This window comes from Pollicipes pollicipes, unplaced genomic scaffold (assembly GCF_011947565.3).
Source record: "Pollicipes pollicipes isolate AB1234 unplaced genomic scaffold, Ppol_2.1 Scaffold_7231;HRSCAF=8579_pilon_pilon_pilon, whole genome shotgun sequence".
Lineage (NCBI taxonomy): Eukaryota > Metazoa > Arthropoda > Thecostraca > Pollicipedomorpha > Pollicipedidae > Pollicipes > Pollicipes pollicipes.
This window is the reverse complement of record NW_023597034.1, coordinates 24,205,538-24,221,788: the sequence shown is the minus strand read 5'-3', so window position 1 is coordinate 24,221,788 and position 16,251 is coordinate 24,205,538. Positions and strand designations below refer to the sequence as shown.

Sequence of the window (16,251 nt, the reverse complement as noted above, 5' to 3'; positions counted from 1 at the left end):
GTTTCATTTCTGTTTCATATTGACGGAGACGTCACAGCGATTGGAGGATAAAGTTCCCCGTGGCGGGGGAAAAGATGGGGAAGGAGAGGGGAAAAGAGGCGAGTTTCAGACCGCCGCCGGCAGGCGGCTGGCTGCGTCGGCCGGTAAACGGCGCCGACGCAACGCGGCCGTCAGCCGGCCGACAAGAGGGCGCTTACGTGCCGGGCGCGATGAAGGCGTGAACGATCAGTGCGTACACCAAGCACCAACATTTGCTGATGTAGCAATGACATTGCCATTTAAACTGTGCTTCCGTGCGTCATGGCACGCTGGACACTGCAGTGATGTCAACAAAAAGACCAACATTCGACTTCGCCAACTTTATTTTGGGGAAAGTGTTTGGCAAAGCCATGATAAAACACAAAACAAAAAACACTACTCTCCGCCTTTACGCGCCGCCTCCGCCCGCCGCTCGGCCAGCCATTCGGCCGCCGACAGCCGCTGCAGGGGGTTGTGCGGGCAGAACCGCTGCCCGCGGAACTGTGTATGACCGACGTCGGTCATGGGCCGCCCACACACCCTGCAGCGGTAAACATTGCGCCGACGGGGCAGGGGGGGGGGGGCGGCGGCGCATCACCGGCGGACAGCGGCGGCCGCCGCGGTAGCCCCTCGCCGGCGACGCCACTGGGTGGTGCGGGAGACCGGGCGGGGCTGCACCTGCGGCGGCTCACCGATGCCCCCGGCCGCGGCTGGGCCGGGCGCCGCGGCCGCCGGTGCTGGCGCGCTGACGACGAGCCGCTGGAGGGCGGCTGGGTCGGCAGCGGCGCCTAGGAGGCGCTGGAGGGCGGCTGGGTCACCGGCAACGTACGGCAGCACCACGACAACTGGCGGTGCTGTCGGCGCGGCAGGAGGTGGCGGCGCCGGCGAGCTGGCCGGGCGGCGCACCGACGTCTCGCCAACGGTGTCGGCTGGCTCCGGCAGCTGCACGGCCGGATGCTGCCGTGGGCGAGGCGTGACCGGACGCGTCGCTGCTGCGGGTAGGTGTTCTGCCGCAAAGGGTTGCTCGGCAGGCAGGTCCCGGCCCTGCAGCAGCGTGCGGACCTCGTCCAGACGCGTCCGGTCCTTGAACCTGCCAAAGACGATGAACAGCGCGTCACTCACATGAGTTGCGTCCGGATGCGTGCGGCCTTTGTGCCTTCGACAAACGACAGAGCATCAACCAATCAATCACTCTCAGGTGGCAAGACAGCGGACATTAGGGACAGTCACTGGCGTTGTCAGGAGGACGCGAGCTGAAATCACTCAAAAAAGCACTCGCGCCAGGTACTCACCACTTGCCGAGCGTGCTCTCGTTGAGAGGGTACAGCTGGATGCCGGTACCCTCCAGGAGCGCTCGGCTGTTGTGCAGCCTCCCCCGCACCCGGTCGTACGCCGCCAGGATAAGGCGCCGGCGCGACACCTGGCGAGGCTGGTTGGCGGTGGGCCGCCGCCGTCCCGGGTACTCCTGGAGCAGGCGCAGACAAAGCGCCTCCACCAGGCGTGATCACCAGGCAATAGTCTGGTGCTAAAGGGTGGAGGTGGATACTGTGGTTAAGGGCGCACAGCCATGGGCGGGGAGACAGCCGTTCATGGTGCCTGACCGGATCCGCCATCCCGCCAATGCCCCGGCCACCCGCTTCATCCTAGCTCTGTGGCTCACATGACTGTGTGTTGATGTCGGGCGTACCGGAGCCACAACGTGTCGAGCCGTGCGCTAACATCATCGAGCTCGTATGCTGACCAATGGGCCCCTCATTATAAATTTGCTCTCGTGGGAGGACGTGACAGCGGCAACCGGCGGCGTGCAACATCCAGCGGCGGCCAGGAAACCCCGCCCCAACCCACCGCACCCCCAAACACCCCCCCCCCCCACATTTGTGAGAGTTGGGTGACTTCCCATCATCCTGACGGGAGACTATAGTTGTGCTAGTACCGAACCAGGAAATGTGGAGTTGTCTTTGTTGATTACCGCTCCATCACCCCCACAACATTGCTTTGTGTAATCATGCAAGGGGTGGGGAATGTGCGACTTACCTGGATTTAGTAAAGTTAAAGTTCTTTACTACAGTACTGTGCTGTTTTCGAAAGAACAGGGTTACTTTTGACCATAGTGTGAACTCTTTACAATGTTGTGCGGAACTGGTTTAGCCGGAACGGAGACGCTGAAGTCATTTCTTCGACATAAAAGATATTTACGACGTCACAGGGACGGTCAAGTATGGTTTAATAAAGGTACTCGGTTGTGTCATTCGAGCGCCATGGACACTTTTTACAAACGTGCTTATTTCACCTATATTTGTAGTTCGTGTGGGCTCATGCATCGTCGATAGATATTTAGAAATTTGTGTGCCTCGGGACAGTGTACAGAAGGAAAGGGAAACACTCATTTGGGGAACACCACTCACCCCAATACGATGAATATTTGGTACTGCACAGGAGGAGCTGACGGCCCTCTTCGATCGTGACACCGGAGATGAAGAAGAGGGACCGGGACGCTCCGGTTTCATCTGATGCTGGAGCCTTTATCTTTGCATGCTGTGATATTGATAGCAAGCACTTTTCGCTCACAGAAGACGACAAGGCAGTGTCAAGTCATCACATCAAGTTTAAACCCGGATTGAGAGGTTGTTGAAGCATCGCGTGCTTGCAGCCTATGCGTATAAGACATTTTTGAATGGAAATGTGAAAAATGACATAGCATGGTAGTACATGTACTACCATACAGTTCTCAATTCTCTTGGTACGGCCTCTGTTTTCGTTCGCTGCTGTCAATGCCCATCACGTATCATCGCCACTTCCAACGTCAGGTTTTCGCAGTAGCTTTAGAACGTAAATAAATACGGCTCTGCAATGTTGCATATCTTTTCTATTTATTCGCACCTTGAATCACTTTGTTTCTAAGGGTCTCGCGTGAGGGCGTCATTCGATGATATGTTGATATGTATGTTGATATCATGATGATACCAATGTACATATTATATCTGTGAAAAAGCGTCTTTTAACAGTTTGGGGTAATTGTTCTGATTACAACAGAAGACATGGTCTGAGCTAGGCTGGGCAAGGGTTATAGAAGTCATTTTGTATGACGTATCCATTGCTTAGGAAAAAAGCGTCGGAGCGGAGCGACGCCAGTTTTGTATTAACTTTCTATGCTTCCATTCGCCATTCTATGGTCTCATTTTTTGGCGGCGTAGCCGCAGCACAGCAACCTGGCATACCGGCACCCTGGCAGCATCGACACATCCACAGCACGGTACTCAGGGGGCACACCCGCAGCATGACACCCGGCAGCACAGCCACAGCACGGTACTCCGGCGGCACAGCCACAACACGGCACACCGGTGGCACAGCCGCGACACGCAACCATGGCAGCTGGCACATCAAATCATCCCGGCTACACCGTCACCCAAGAATCCAATAGATGGCGTACTCCCTCTTCCAATAGTCTTCGTACCACCCGCCCCCCCCCCCCCAAAAAAAAAGTTATCGGAAGCGAGAGGCACATCCCTCATAATGAGCAACCACCCTGCAAAAAGACGACTGGAGGAGAAGGCCCAGCGGTAAAAGCGCTCGACGCCTTGTAAAATCAGAAAAAGCTAAAGTAGAACGAAAAAGAAGCAACGAAAAGAAAACGCAATAGGAAAATACTCAGGATCAGATGAAATCTGTTTGTAGTGCTCAGAAGGTGTCACCGGGAAGGACGCGACGTGGCTTTTTTTGAAGCGGATGCATTTCTACTGAAACGTGCAGTAACGGGTCCAACAGCACAGCCAGGTGCCAGGTTGTGCTATTAGGCACCTCGGTAGATCAGCGGTGTCGCAAGAATACACGTTGTTAATTACCTGCCAGTTTTTCACGGCACGATACAATGAGGAGAAATAAAAGAGAAATGAATCAATAGTTTTTGCCGTGCAAAGGAAAGGATAACGATTTATTGATTAACCCTGGAGCAGTTGTGAGAAGTCGGTATGCTTCGAAGGCATAGCATCTTCAGTGTACTCCGACTCTCAGGGTGACCGTCGTCAGACAACACCGCACGAAGTCCGATGTCATCTGAAATCTCAGCTTTGTAGCCCTGAGAAGAAAAAGGGCAAATATGACAACAACAAAAGTGGGAAATGTCGCCCGCTGAGCCCCCTGAGAAAGAACCTCCTGGGCCCATATGGGCCTATATGCCGGCCAAGTACCACCGTACCACATAGTCGGCTCCGTGTAGGTATAGACCTAAGGACCCACTTCCCAATCACCCATAAGACTGGGGCCAGTGATTTACGCTGATCTGGAGCCTTGTATCTGGCAAGGGCCCACAGCGTCAAACAGAAGGCCCTGTGCTCGCAAGGGCCCAGAGCCGACCAAGGGAAGTGTTCGATGAGGTCCGAAGAAGGGCCCGGGCGGCCCACCGGAACCGACGATCAAAGGCTCGGTTGGAGGGCATGACGACCCGAAGGACCGGGTGTAGGTCACATAAAGAATCGTGGCCCGTAGGGTCGTAACCTGATATACCTGCCAGAGGTCTTCTTGCGCTGTTTCAGGAACCCCTGAGACAATGCGAGTGTCTACGTCGGTCAGAGACCACGAACGCCGAACAGTCGACTCCATGTCCGTCTGGGCCCTTGAGACCCATTTTCCGAACAGAAATGAAGCTGGGGTCCGCGATTTGCAATGTTCGGAGTGCATAACACAATGAAGGGCTCCTGCGTTGGTTAGGGGCCACAGTGCCGAACAGGGGTCCTGTGGCGGCAAATGGCCCCCGAGTCGGAGCGGCGTTTGAGGGGGCCCGAAGATGGCCCGGTGGGTCTCTCGAGACCAAAAGATCAAGGGCCCGATGGGCTGGCTGAAAGGTCCGAAGGGCTGACTGTAGGTCACACTAAGAACCCAGCCCCTCTTGCACAGAAAGGAACCCATGAGACAGAGGGTTTCTCAATTTCGACCAGAGATCATGAACAGCTAACAGTGAACCTCTTATTGGTATGAGCTCTTGGGGCCTATTTCCCAAGTAGAGACAAGGCCGGGCCCACGATGTACTGTATTTTTTCCTGTATCGTTCAGGGACCCACAATGCCTAACAGGACATTCTGTGCCAACAACGGGCCTCGATTCGGTCAGGAGAAGATTTGCTCAACAGGGATGGGGACGAGAGCCCGAACAGCAGAGGGACTCCTGCGTTGGTCGGGGTCCTCTGATAATTGAAGGAAACATAAGAGCTTATGATGAGTGCTCACACTGAGGTAAAATAAGAGTCCTTTGCCAGTCAGGGCCCCCAGTACCAAACGGTGGGCGCTCCCTCCCTATTCCAGCATGGGCCCGTTAAGTCCAACTAGAGTCTATGTGCCAATTATTTGACCACCTGCGGCGAGCAGGGGTGTTGATGCATTAATGACGGTTCACGCGTCGATCCTGGGTCAACTGCGCGGGTCAGAGGGTTTATCACGTCAGGGAGCGGAGCGATACGATATGATGTATCTATCTAAGGGCCTCCGGATCGGCCAGTGGGTGCCGCCCTGTGTCGCCAGAATGGCGGCCAGAAAACACACCGCGGTGGGACAGAGTGGCCCTACAGCCCTTGACCGATGACAACAATGTGCTCCGTAGTGTTGTACTTAAGGGGACCCCTTTACCGAATGGAGATAAGAGATCTCCTTAGTGTTGGATGGAATGGGTCGAAATGGGTTCCAAATGCACAAAGCCAGCCCATGTTTCGTTGAGAACGTTCGTTATTTTGCAGAATCAACTATTAAAACAAATGCTATCAAAACGTTGGAGCCTGCGCGTCAGGTGCCTCTAGTGTAGTGATTAAAATGCCTGCGTTAACCACACCGCATCCGAAAAACCACAGGTACGAGGTTAGATTTCCCACGATGTCTGCTCTTCCCGCCAGGGTGAGAAGCTGGCGGCGCCAAATAGCTTAAACAGATAAGTGCGTCATATAGCCCAATTGATTCGCTCGTAATCTCGTGAAGCAAGGGAAGCGATGGCTTGAGTCATAATCTTCGCAAAACCGAACGACGTTCGCCACTGCAAGCAACGCCGGGGGGGGGGGGGGGCGGACGCCAAGCGCGCTCTGCGTCCGTCCAAAGTCCTGACACCTTAAGGTTACCCTTCAAGGTCAAAAGCGGTCTAAAAGGATGGGGAACTCTATATCACCCACAATTTACTGGCTGATTTTCAACTTCCAATTTGTCAGAGCATTCACCACAGGAAGAACTAGCGTCCATCAGAAAGTCCTGCCTCTTAAGGTCATCCTTCAAGGTCAAACGCGGGCTCAAAGAGCGGGGAGCTCGATATCACACAAAAATTACCGACCGACTTTCAACTTATTAGCATCAGAATATTCACCACAGAAAAAACTAGCGTCCGTCAGAAAGCCCTAACCTCTCAAGGCAAGCCTCCAAGGTCAAACGCGGGCTCAAAGGACGGGGAACTCGATATCACATAAGAAATGACGGCCGGTTTTCAACATGCTGGTGTCAAAATTTTCACCACAGAAAGAACAAGCGTCAGTTGTTAAGTCCCTACCTCTTAAGGCCACTCTTCAAAGTCAAGCACGGACTGAGAGGACGGGAAACTCGATATCAACCAAAAATTACCGACTGGTTTGAAAACTATAAGCATCAAAATATTCACAAACACAATAGCCAGCGTCCGTCAACAAGTTCTGACATTTCAAGATCACCCTTCAAGGTCAAGCACGGGCTTAAAGAACGTAGAACTCGATATCACCCAAAAACTTCCCCGATTTTCAACATACAAAACATCGGATTAATCACCACCGAAAGAACTAGCGTCCGTCAGAAAGTCCTAACCTTTCAAGGTGATTTTTTAAGGTCAATCACGGGCTCAAAGGGCGGGAAACTTGATATGACCCAAAAATTACCAACCAATTTTTAAGTTACAAAGATCAGAATATTTACCACAGAAAGAACTAGCGTGCATCCAAAAGTCCTGACCTTTGAAGGCCACCCTTGAAGGCTAGTACTTTAGTATTTCCTTAAGGTCAATATCTAAGTGGAATATTCTGATGTTTACAAGTTTAAATCAGCCAGTAATTTTGGGTGATACGGAGTTCCGCGTCCTTTGAGCCCGTGTTTGACCTTGAGGAATGATCATGAGAAAACGGCTTTAAAATGTCAGGTATTTTTCACGGACACTAGCTCTTCCTATGGGAAATATTCTGACAGTGACAGGTTTAAAATCGGCTGGTAATTTTTGAGTGATTGGAGTTCCTCGCCTGTGAATCCGCGTCTGACCATGAAGAATGACAATGAGAGGTCAATACTTATTGACGGACGCTAGCCTTGAATAATGACTTTGAGAGGTCAGGACTTTTTCACGGACGCCATTTCTTCTTGTGATGCATATGCTGATAGTTGAAAGTTTAAAATCGACCAGTAGTTTTTGGGTGATTTAAAGTTATGTGTTTGAAGCTCACAATTAACCTTGAAGAATGACCCTGCGAGGTCAGGACATTTTCACGTTTTGTGAGGAATATTCTGACTTTCGGAAGTTCGAAATCGATCGGTGATTTTTGAGTGATATTAAGTTCCCTGTCCTTTGAGTCTATCTTTGACCCTGAAGAATGACTTTGAGAGGTCAGCATCTTTTACGGACGCGAGTTCTATCCGTGTCGAATATTGTGATGGTTGTAAGTTGAAAATCGACCGGTAATTTTTGGATACTATCGAGTTCCTAATCCCTTGGCCCGCATTTGACCTCGAAAGGTTGCCCTTGAGATGTCCGGACTTTTTGGCGAACGTTAGCTCTTGCGCTTGTCAATATTTTGATGCTGACAGTCTCCAAATCGACCGATAATTTTTGAGTGATATTGAGTTCCCCGTCCTTTGAGTCCGTGTTTGACCTTGAGGGGTGACATTGAGAACTCATAAGTGTTTGGTAGCAGCTAGTAGCTAGCTCTTTCTGCGGTGAATATCCTGATGTTTGTAAGTTGCAAATCGGCCGGTAGTTTTTAGGCGATATGTAGTTCCCGTCTTTGAGCCCGCGTTTGACCTTGAAGGGTGACCTCGAGGTCAGGATTTTTTGACTGACGCTAGTTCTTTCTGTGGTGAGTGTTCTGATGTTTGTGAGTTAAAAATCGGCCGGTAATTTTTGGGTGATATGGAGTTCTCCGTCTTCTGAACCGGTGTTTAATCTTGAGGGATGCCCTTTAGAGATCAGGACATTTTGATGGACGGTAGTTGTTTTTGTGGTGAATATTCTTATGTTTGTACGTCAAAAATCGGCCGGTAATTTTTGGGTGATGTGGAGTTCCCCGTCCTTTGAGCCAGTGTTTAACCTTGAAGGGTGACAATGAGATGTCAGGACTTTTGGACGTTTATTTGTGTGGTGAATATTATGATGTTTGTAAGTTCAAAATTGACCGGTGATTTTTGGGTGATATGGGGGCCTCCGCTCTTTGATCCCGCGTTTGACCTTGAGGGATGACCTTGAGAGGTCTGGACTTTTTGATGAACGCGTTCCTTTTGTGGTCAATATCCTGATGTTTTTATGTTTGAAATCGGCCAGTAATTTTTGGGCGATATGGAGTTCCCTGTCTTCTGAGCCCACGTTTGACTTTGAAGGGTGACCTCGTGAGTTCAGGCCTCTTTGACGGACGTTGGCTCTTTCTGTGGTGAATATTCTGATGCTTTTAAGCTAAAAATCGATCGGTAATTTTTTGGTGGTGTAGAGTTCCCCGTGCTTTGAGCCAATGTTTGACCTTGAAAGGCGACCTTGAGAGGTCAGGACTTTTTGACAGACGCCCGCTTTTTCTGTGAATATTTTGAAGTTTGTAAGTTAAAAATCGGGCGGTAGTTTTTGGATGATATGGAGTTCCCCGTCTTTGAGCCCGCGTTTGACCTTTAAAAGTGACCTTGAGAGGTCAAGACTTTTTGACTGACGCCAGTTCTTGCTTGGGAAAATGTTCTGATGTTTGCAAGTTTAAAATCGGTCCGTGATTTTTGGGTGATATGGAGTTCTCCGTCATTGGAGCCTGCGTTTGACCCTGAAGGGTGACGTTGAGAGGTCAGGACTTTTTGACGGACGCTAGTTTTTTGCGGGAAAAGTTCTGATGTTCATGAGCTTAAAGTGGGCTGGTATTTTTTGGGTGATATGAAGTTCCCCGTTCTTTGAGCCGGCGTTTGACCTTGAGGGGCGACCTTGAAAGGTGAGAACTTTTTGACGGACGTTAGCTCTTGCGCTAGTGAATATTTTGATGCTCACAGTTTTCAAATGGGCCGGTAGTTTTTGGGTGATATCGAGTTCCCCGTCCTTAATCCAGCCTTTGACCTTGAAGTGAAGTATAGAGGTTAGAAATGTCCACTAGTCAGTCTCAGCTCTTGTCTCTCTTTGCCGTAGTAAAAAACACCGTTCGATGTTCAAATGTTCGTATTCACTGTCCTTGCACACACAACTACGTCTCTTCACACAATCGCTGTCTCTCCACCCCCTGTCTTTCCCGTCTCAGCTCGCCAACACAAGAACGAAATGTCCCCACCGCTCGACAGTTCACAGCTCACCGCCCCGCCTCAGCTCTCTCTCGCCACTGTCCCCGGGCGTGGCATGGCGCCCCCGGCTCGTGCGTCCCCCCGCCCATCGCCTCCCCGGCGTCAGGTTTCAGTGGGGACGGGCTGGCACCGGCTCCGCGACGGCCGCTGACCTCGTCCTGGACCGCACCACATGCACTGTGCTATACATACATAACACGCCTCCGTAATCGCATCACATGAAGGTCACATGATGTTGCAAAATAAGTGTCAATTTTTTGTGGTCTCATGCCACAATTGACCTTGGGACCCTTTATCAGGGAAGTCGGAACTCGTCGCTGAAAAAATTGCTGAATAAATCACTAACTTTACGGACATGTCTCTGTCCTGACCCGAGTTCACCGCGTTTCTGGAAGGGACAGTATATCGACGATGCCTGTCGGCCGGTGAAGGTTTTGTGGTGATTGGTCCGTGCGATCAGAACACGGAGTCATCTAAAAGCTGTTTTTTGTTTGTTTAAGGCATCTTTGATGACTTTTGACATGACCACAGATCGCTGTATCTTTTGGAAAGGAGAAGTCATCGACCATAGCGCACCAATTGGTCAGTTTTCGTTCCGATCCGTCCCGTAGGATCGGAGCATAGGGTTGTGCGCAAACTAATTTCAGGTGGTTTCGGTTTTTTGGCCACTTTTGACCTGTCCGCGGGTCACCATGTTCCAAAAAGGACATGATATTGAAGAACTGGCATCGACTGATAAAAGTTTTCGTGCCGTTAAGTCCCATAGGCTCAGAGCATGAGTTGCATGCAGCCAATTTTGACAGTTTTGCGTTTTTGTAACCTTTGACTTTCCCGAGCTCGTCGGAAGGAAAGATTATCGACCAATTCCCGTCGGCTGGTGAAGGTTTTGAGGAGATTGGTCGCTTAGGCTCGGAACATGGGGCCGTCTGTTAGCTAATTTTCCCATTGCACATGACGTAGTGCTTTCGCTTCCAAGGCTCGGAGCACGGGCTATCTGCAGGTATTTGTGAAGTGAATTTGTGAATTTTTGACGCCTTTTGACTTGATCCAGGGTCGCAATTTTCCAGAAATGACAAGGCATCGACTATGGCTTGGAGAATCGTGTCCTATTCAGTTGTAAGGGTTCGCCCGTCCCCCAAACCTAGGCTTCATCCCTCCTTCACTTATACTTAGGAAGAAAGTGGGCAAAATCCGAGGAGAGCCCTACTTGTTGGCATGTTTGTGGGGGGGGGGGGGGGCAGGTTAGATCATTTTTCACTATTCAGCCCGCCAACTCGGTTGTAAAGCTACGTTCCTCGCCAGGTGTATGGGCTATTCAAGGTTTTGCGGTGGTCTGAAGCATACGCTCGAAGCATTGGCTGATCGCAGTCTTCTTTTTTATCTTTTTTCTTGTGCATTTTTGGTGACATTTGGCGTGGTCCAAGGTCACCATCCTCTTCGCAGGGAAGGTCACCAACCAAGTGGTGTGAAATGTTGAAGGTTTGGTGGCATCGGCAATGTGCCTCCTGAGTTGCTATCTTTGACGTCGCAAATGTTTACGTCATACATAAGCGACCATCATCCAAGCCGTAAGAATTGCTGTGACGCACTTACGTATGACGTTATAGGTTGCGACTTGTGGACAGCGTTTGGCAATGGCAACCGCAGCTTTGATCGTCATAAGTCTCTGCGATGCGGCGCCACTGAACGGAGGGGGGGGGGGGGGGGGGGCGGAGGCCTGCAACGGCTATCGCTCGCTCGGGTTGACAAGCCAGACGGCCACCAGATGGCGATCGTGGTGCTCGGCGCCGCGTCGTGGCTGACGCTTCTGACGTTCGTCGCAGGAGGGATTGTCCTTCTGTGCATGTAAGTGCGCGCAGCAGTACGCGTTTGGCAGGGGCGGATCCAGGATTTCGCCAAGGGGGATACCCAAGATTGTGAAACCCCCACAGAGTTAAGCCCCCCCCCCAAAGAAATCCTCAAAGTCCGGCCATCAAATAATAAGATTCTTAGCACATTATTTTTATACGGAAACCCAACTTACTGTGCGCATGCCTAGAAAACTAGGCGTGCTACGCATGCACATACTCGGAACTTACTCGTTTTCTTCAGATCATGGTGAATCCCGTCATTTTGAGGCTAAGTTTTTTTCGGAAAGCTAGCAAAAATGCTAAAGTTGGCAGCTAGATACCATTAAAATCTAGCGCGAACATGATCCCACATATATTTACAGCTAGCCGGCTGGCCGATGTGACCAGCTGATGGCAGATAGCGAATGCGGAGCTTTTATTTTGTTTGTTATGAAGGAGTACAACATATCCTAGCATTAACATGCATCATATTAGATGGATAAGAATGTGACGTACAGGTATAAAAGGTGTAGCAAATTCAATAACCAACCTAAATATCACATACGACATCGGCGTCACGTAAAATCCTGCTCGACAGTTGCGCGTAAGAATTCATCGGCGCGTATCCAACTGCCGCTCTAAGCTTAAGGCACCAAGACAAACAGCGACTAAATCTGTGCGGTCATGGGTGTCGGCAGACCCAACGAAGAGGCTTCCGTCAACTGGTATGAGGTCCTCAAAGCAAACGAGAAGAACGCAGGACCAACGTGATATGCCCCTGAACGATCGTAACGCTTCTGAGCAGCGTAAAGAGTTTGTCTACTCACAGTCTTCACTTTCACTTGCGACTGTTCTTGGTTGTCTGGACGCCTCAAGACGTCCAATTTCGTTGTGTTCTGTGTTTGAAAGCTGCATCGTTCGCCTGGTCATGGCCCTTTTCAAAGCCTATGGGTCCCCAGGGGGCGCGAGGGGTGAGCGCAGTTCGGTATCCCCCTCTTCCGGATTCGCCATTCGCCGAGCAGTTTAATAGTTGGTGCCCCGACAAGTATATAGTGCCCTCTATTCAAATAAGAAGTACCAACGGCACAACATAGAGGGCCCAGTAATGATCGAGTGCACCCGGGCATGTTAACAGATATGGTTCCCGATAGGAGTGTGGGGTCATCCATTCAAATAGAAAGTACCCGAGACACAATGTGGAAGGTCCCCGTGCGATTGAGTGTGCCCGAGCAGGGTAAAAGATGAGGCCCCCGACAAGAGCATGGGACCCTCCACTCAAATAAGAAATACCCACGACACGGTGTAGAGGGCCCCTAAACAATCAAGTGGGTCAGAGCAGTTTAACAGATAGGGATCCCGACAAGAGCGTATGGCCCTCCATCCAAATTGGAAGTACACGAGACCCAATGAAGAGAGCTCACGAACGATCGAGTGTGCCCAAGCAGGTTATCGAACGGAGCTCCGACGAGAGTGCAGTGCCCTCCATTCAAATGAGAAGTACCCAAAACCCAGTGTGGAGGGCCCCCGAAAGATAGAGTGTGCCCAAGCAGGCTATCAGATGGCCCCGACAGGAGCGTAGACCCCACACTCAAATGCCAAATCCCAATGTGCAGGACCCCCGAACAATCCAGTGCGCCCGAGCAGGTTAAACAGATAGGGGCCCTGACAAATGCATAGGGCCCTTCATTGAAATAGAAAGCATCCAAAACCCGATTTGGGCGGCCCCGAACGACCGAGTGAGTCCAAGTGGGTTAACAGGTGAGCGTAAGACAAGAGCATAGGGCCCTAAGCAAGTGACAGAACATTGGCACTTCCCTAGACCAATGCAGAGCGCCCATGAGTATATCGTGATTGTGCCGATGGGTTAAGAGTGACCAACGTGAAGGGCCCCTGAGCAAACAAGAATATCCCGGCATATGGGGCCCGAACATATAGAGCCTTTCGGGCTAATGGGAAGAATACGTGGAAGGTCCCTGACTGACAAAGAGTGCCCTGGCACGCACGCTAGCAAGAAGGGCCCCAGCGAAGGCGCAGGGCCCTCCGTGCAAATGCAAAGAAATCAAGGGCAACGTAGAACGCCCTTTAACGATCAGGTTAACCCAGCAAGTGGACAACCAGGGCACCCGGAAACAACGTAGGGCCTCTGGACAGCGTAAGCAGTCTTAAGACCTCTCAATCGCGACCCTCTCAATCAGTGAAGAATGATTTTTGTCTGTTCGTGGGCCCTTCACTTTCGCTTGCAACTGGTATTGGTCGCCTGGAAGGCCAAAGACGTCCAATATTGTTGCATTCCGTGTAAACAAACTGCGTCTGTTCGGCCGGCTATTGGCCCCCTCCGAATCCATGGGCCTCTTCGGGGCCCAAGGGGGGATCATGAACCCATGGCTCCCCTCTGGATCCGCCCCTGGCGTTTAGGGAGTTTGTGGTGTTGGCCAATAAGTTGCATTGCATGGTTACAAGGCGAACGATCTTGGGGCGACGAACCGTTTAGGAAATGGTCGTAACGAACAGGTTTAAGGACAAAATAGTGTGTAGCAAATTATCGTACTAAGAAATTTTGATCCAAAATATGGTAACAAAAACATCTTAAACATGAAGATCATCAAGACAAAATTTGTGAAGGAAAAAGGTCTTAAGCAAATGGCTAATGTAAACACATTTTAAGCAGACTTGTGCTCTACTCAAATTTGTCAAGCCGGCTCAGGATTAGCTCACATTTTCTGAGGTCCCATTCAGCTCACGACTCAAAGCCGTTCCATTTTTTATTCAGCCTACTTTACTCACTGCTTGCATTGAATCATTTGATTCATAACTCACACAGCTTGCAAAATCAAAGAGCTAACTCAGTTCTGGCTTGTTGTCTTATGGCTCGTGAACTATTTGTCTCAACACCTTTCTTGTAACCTGTTACCATGCAACTCTCTCAAGTCTCGCATAAAGGCTAGCACATTCTACCTCGCGCCTACTACCCAGACCCATTACACATATAGCATACAATGTGGACTAGACTGCACTAAACCTGACAGTTGGCAGTCTGTACCGGCCAAGTGTCAGCTACGTGCATTCACACGTAGGTAGCCACATTTCCACTAGCCAGTGCTAGCCATGCCGTCAGCGATGGCGTACCAACAATTCAATATCGGATTGCAGCTCTTACAATAGCACTTTGCTGGCATATGTTACACACATATTATGAACTTGCTTTACTTACGTAATGATATTATGAATGACGATGGCATTTCTCACAAGCAAGCTTTAGCTCATTTAGCTCAAGGCTCAACCAGGCTCAAACAAGCTTTAGTTCAAACATGGTCATTTTAAGGCATTCAAGTAAGCATCAAATATGATCGAATAAGGTCACTTATGACTACAGATGCACTTTTAGGGAAAAGACTCCTCCAGACAACATAATTGATTGTTCTGTAAATATGCTCCTCAATACCTCATAGTTTAATTACATCGTCGTACATTACACAACATTGATTAAGCGCCAACTGACGGCCGTTATATCTGGAAATTACGAACGCCAGATGTGAACGACTTGACAAGTACATTTTGCTTTACCCTGATTTCCGCATTGCTAATAGAATGACACAATTTGGATGGCGTTTTATGACGCTATGGACGCTTGGAAGGCCTTGTGATAGCCTGGACGTAAAAGTCTACACATCTTCGGTGGCCTGTAGCCCAGAAATTAGGGGGGCTTAGATCTAAAGAAGGCCAGGGCTGTGCGCTCACCAAATGATCTCCAAGAAGGCTATTTAAGTGTTAAGTCCCACACGCATGTGGAATTCTCCCTTTAAAAGTGAGACCTCTGTTGGTATGGATAAAATCAGTGCAAATGAAAATTTGTGATTGACACAGCCGGCAGCAATGACCAGTTACAGAAAAGCGCATCGGTTGGTGTTTAAACCAGTGCGTGACTTAAGAAAATGAAATACTCGGTTTCAAAAACGACAAAGTGCGCTTCGAAAAGAGCCACTAGTAAACGCCATAGTGGACAAATCAAAGCTACAGCAGAATGTTGAACGTTTCGCTAAATTCGCGGTATGATAGCCCCATGTTTACAGATATTTTTCTCTTGAAAAGTCCTTCAAGTTTTTGTAGCACTTATTACCAGACTTGTGCCTAGTTCCCAAAATTTCTTCCCGGGAACCAGTTCCTGGTTCATGGTTCTGAAACCAGGAAGAACCCAGGTACCAGTCTGGCAATAAGTCGAAAGATCCAGCAAGAACCAAGATCCAGCTTGACAATACGCCAAAAGATCCAACAAGAACCAAGATCCAGCTTGACATGAAGACCAAAGATCCAGCACGAACCAAGATCCAGCTTGGATCAGACGTAGTGACCCAACAAGAACCAAGATCCAGCCTGGAATGATGTTAAGGGACCCAGCAAGAACCAGCACCCAGCCTGGAACATGCATAGTGATCCAGCAAGAACCAAGATCCAGCTCAGGCTTAAGATGGAGATTCAATTTCAGCAAGAACCAAGATCCATTCTAAAACTATGGTCAGGGGCCAGCAAGAAACAGAATCTTACCAGGATTTCTTCACAGCAGTTGCTGCTTACACTCCCCACTTTTCAGGTCCAGCAATGTATACTGTTCTTAATGTAAATTAATAGAATTAAGTCTATGAACATTGCTGGTTATCTGGTCAGGCTGTTCCTCATATACCATAAAACAAATCTGCTGTTCTTCAATGTTAATAACACTACAAATTCAGAGGAACAACATCAACAACTTGTCAAGACACAGGTATGATGCAGACCTGCTAGGTCTGCAACTGGGCTGTTAGCTGCCTAATGTTATCTTGAAAGGAAAGGCCCGCTATTCCGTGCAGATATCACAGAAATAATGAATGATATACATATATATGTATATATATATATATATATATATA

General features: G+C 49.7%; 1 protein-coding gene across 1 annotated transcript; it reads right to left on the bottom strand.

Annotated features, from left to right (window-relative positions):
* Positions 1–806: 806 nt before the first annotated feature.
* Positions 807–1,921, bottom strand: LOC119109880 (uncharacterized). Its single transcript, XM_037233632.1, has 4 exons — positions 1,892–1,921; positions 1,311–1,483; positions 925–1,108; positions 807–872 (listed from the first exon to the last, which is right to left on the bottom strand). The coding sequence occupies exons 1-4, from the start codon at positions 1,919–1,921 to the stop codon at positions 807–809; spliced, it is 453 nt and encodes a 150-aa protein (XP_037089527.1).
* Between the last annotated feature and the right edge of the window lie 14,330 nt (positions 1,922–16,251).

Coding starts and splice junctions, on each gene's coding strand:
- LOC119109880 (XM_037233632.1), bottom strand. CDS start 1,921: ATGATGGGAAGTCACCCAACTCTCACAAAT. Junction 1,484..1,891: donor GTCACCCAACTCTCACAAAT/GTGGGGGGGGGG, acceptor CGCCTGCTCCAG/GAGTACCCGGGACGGCGGCG. Junction 873..924: donor ACACCGTTGGCGAGACGTCG/GTGCGCCGCCCG, acceptor CCGCGCCGACAG/CACCGCCAGTTGTCGTGGTG.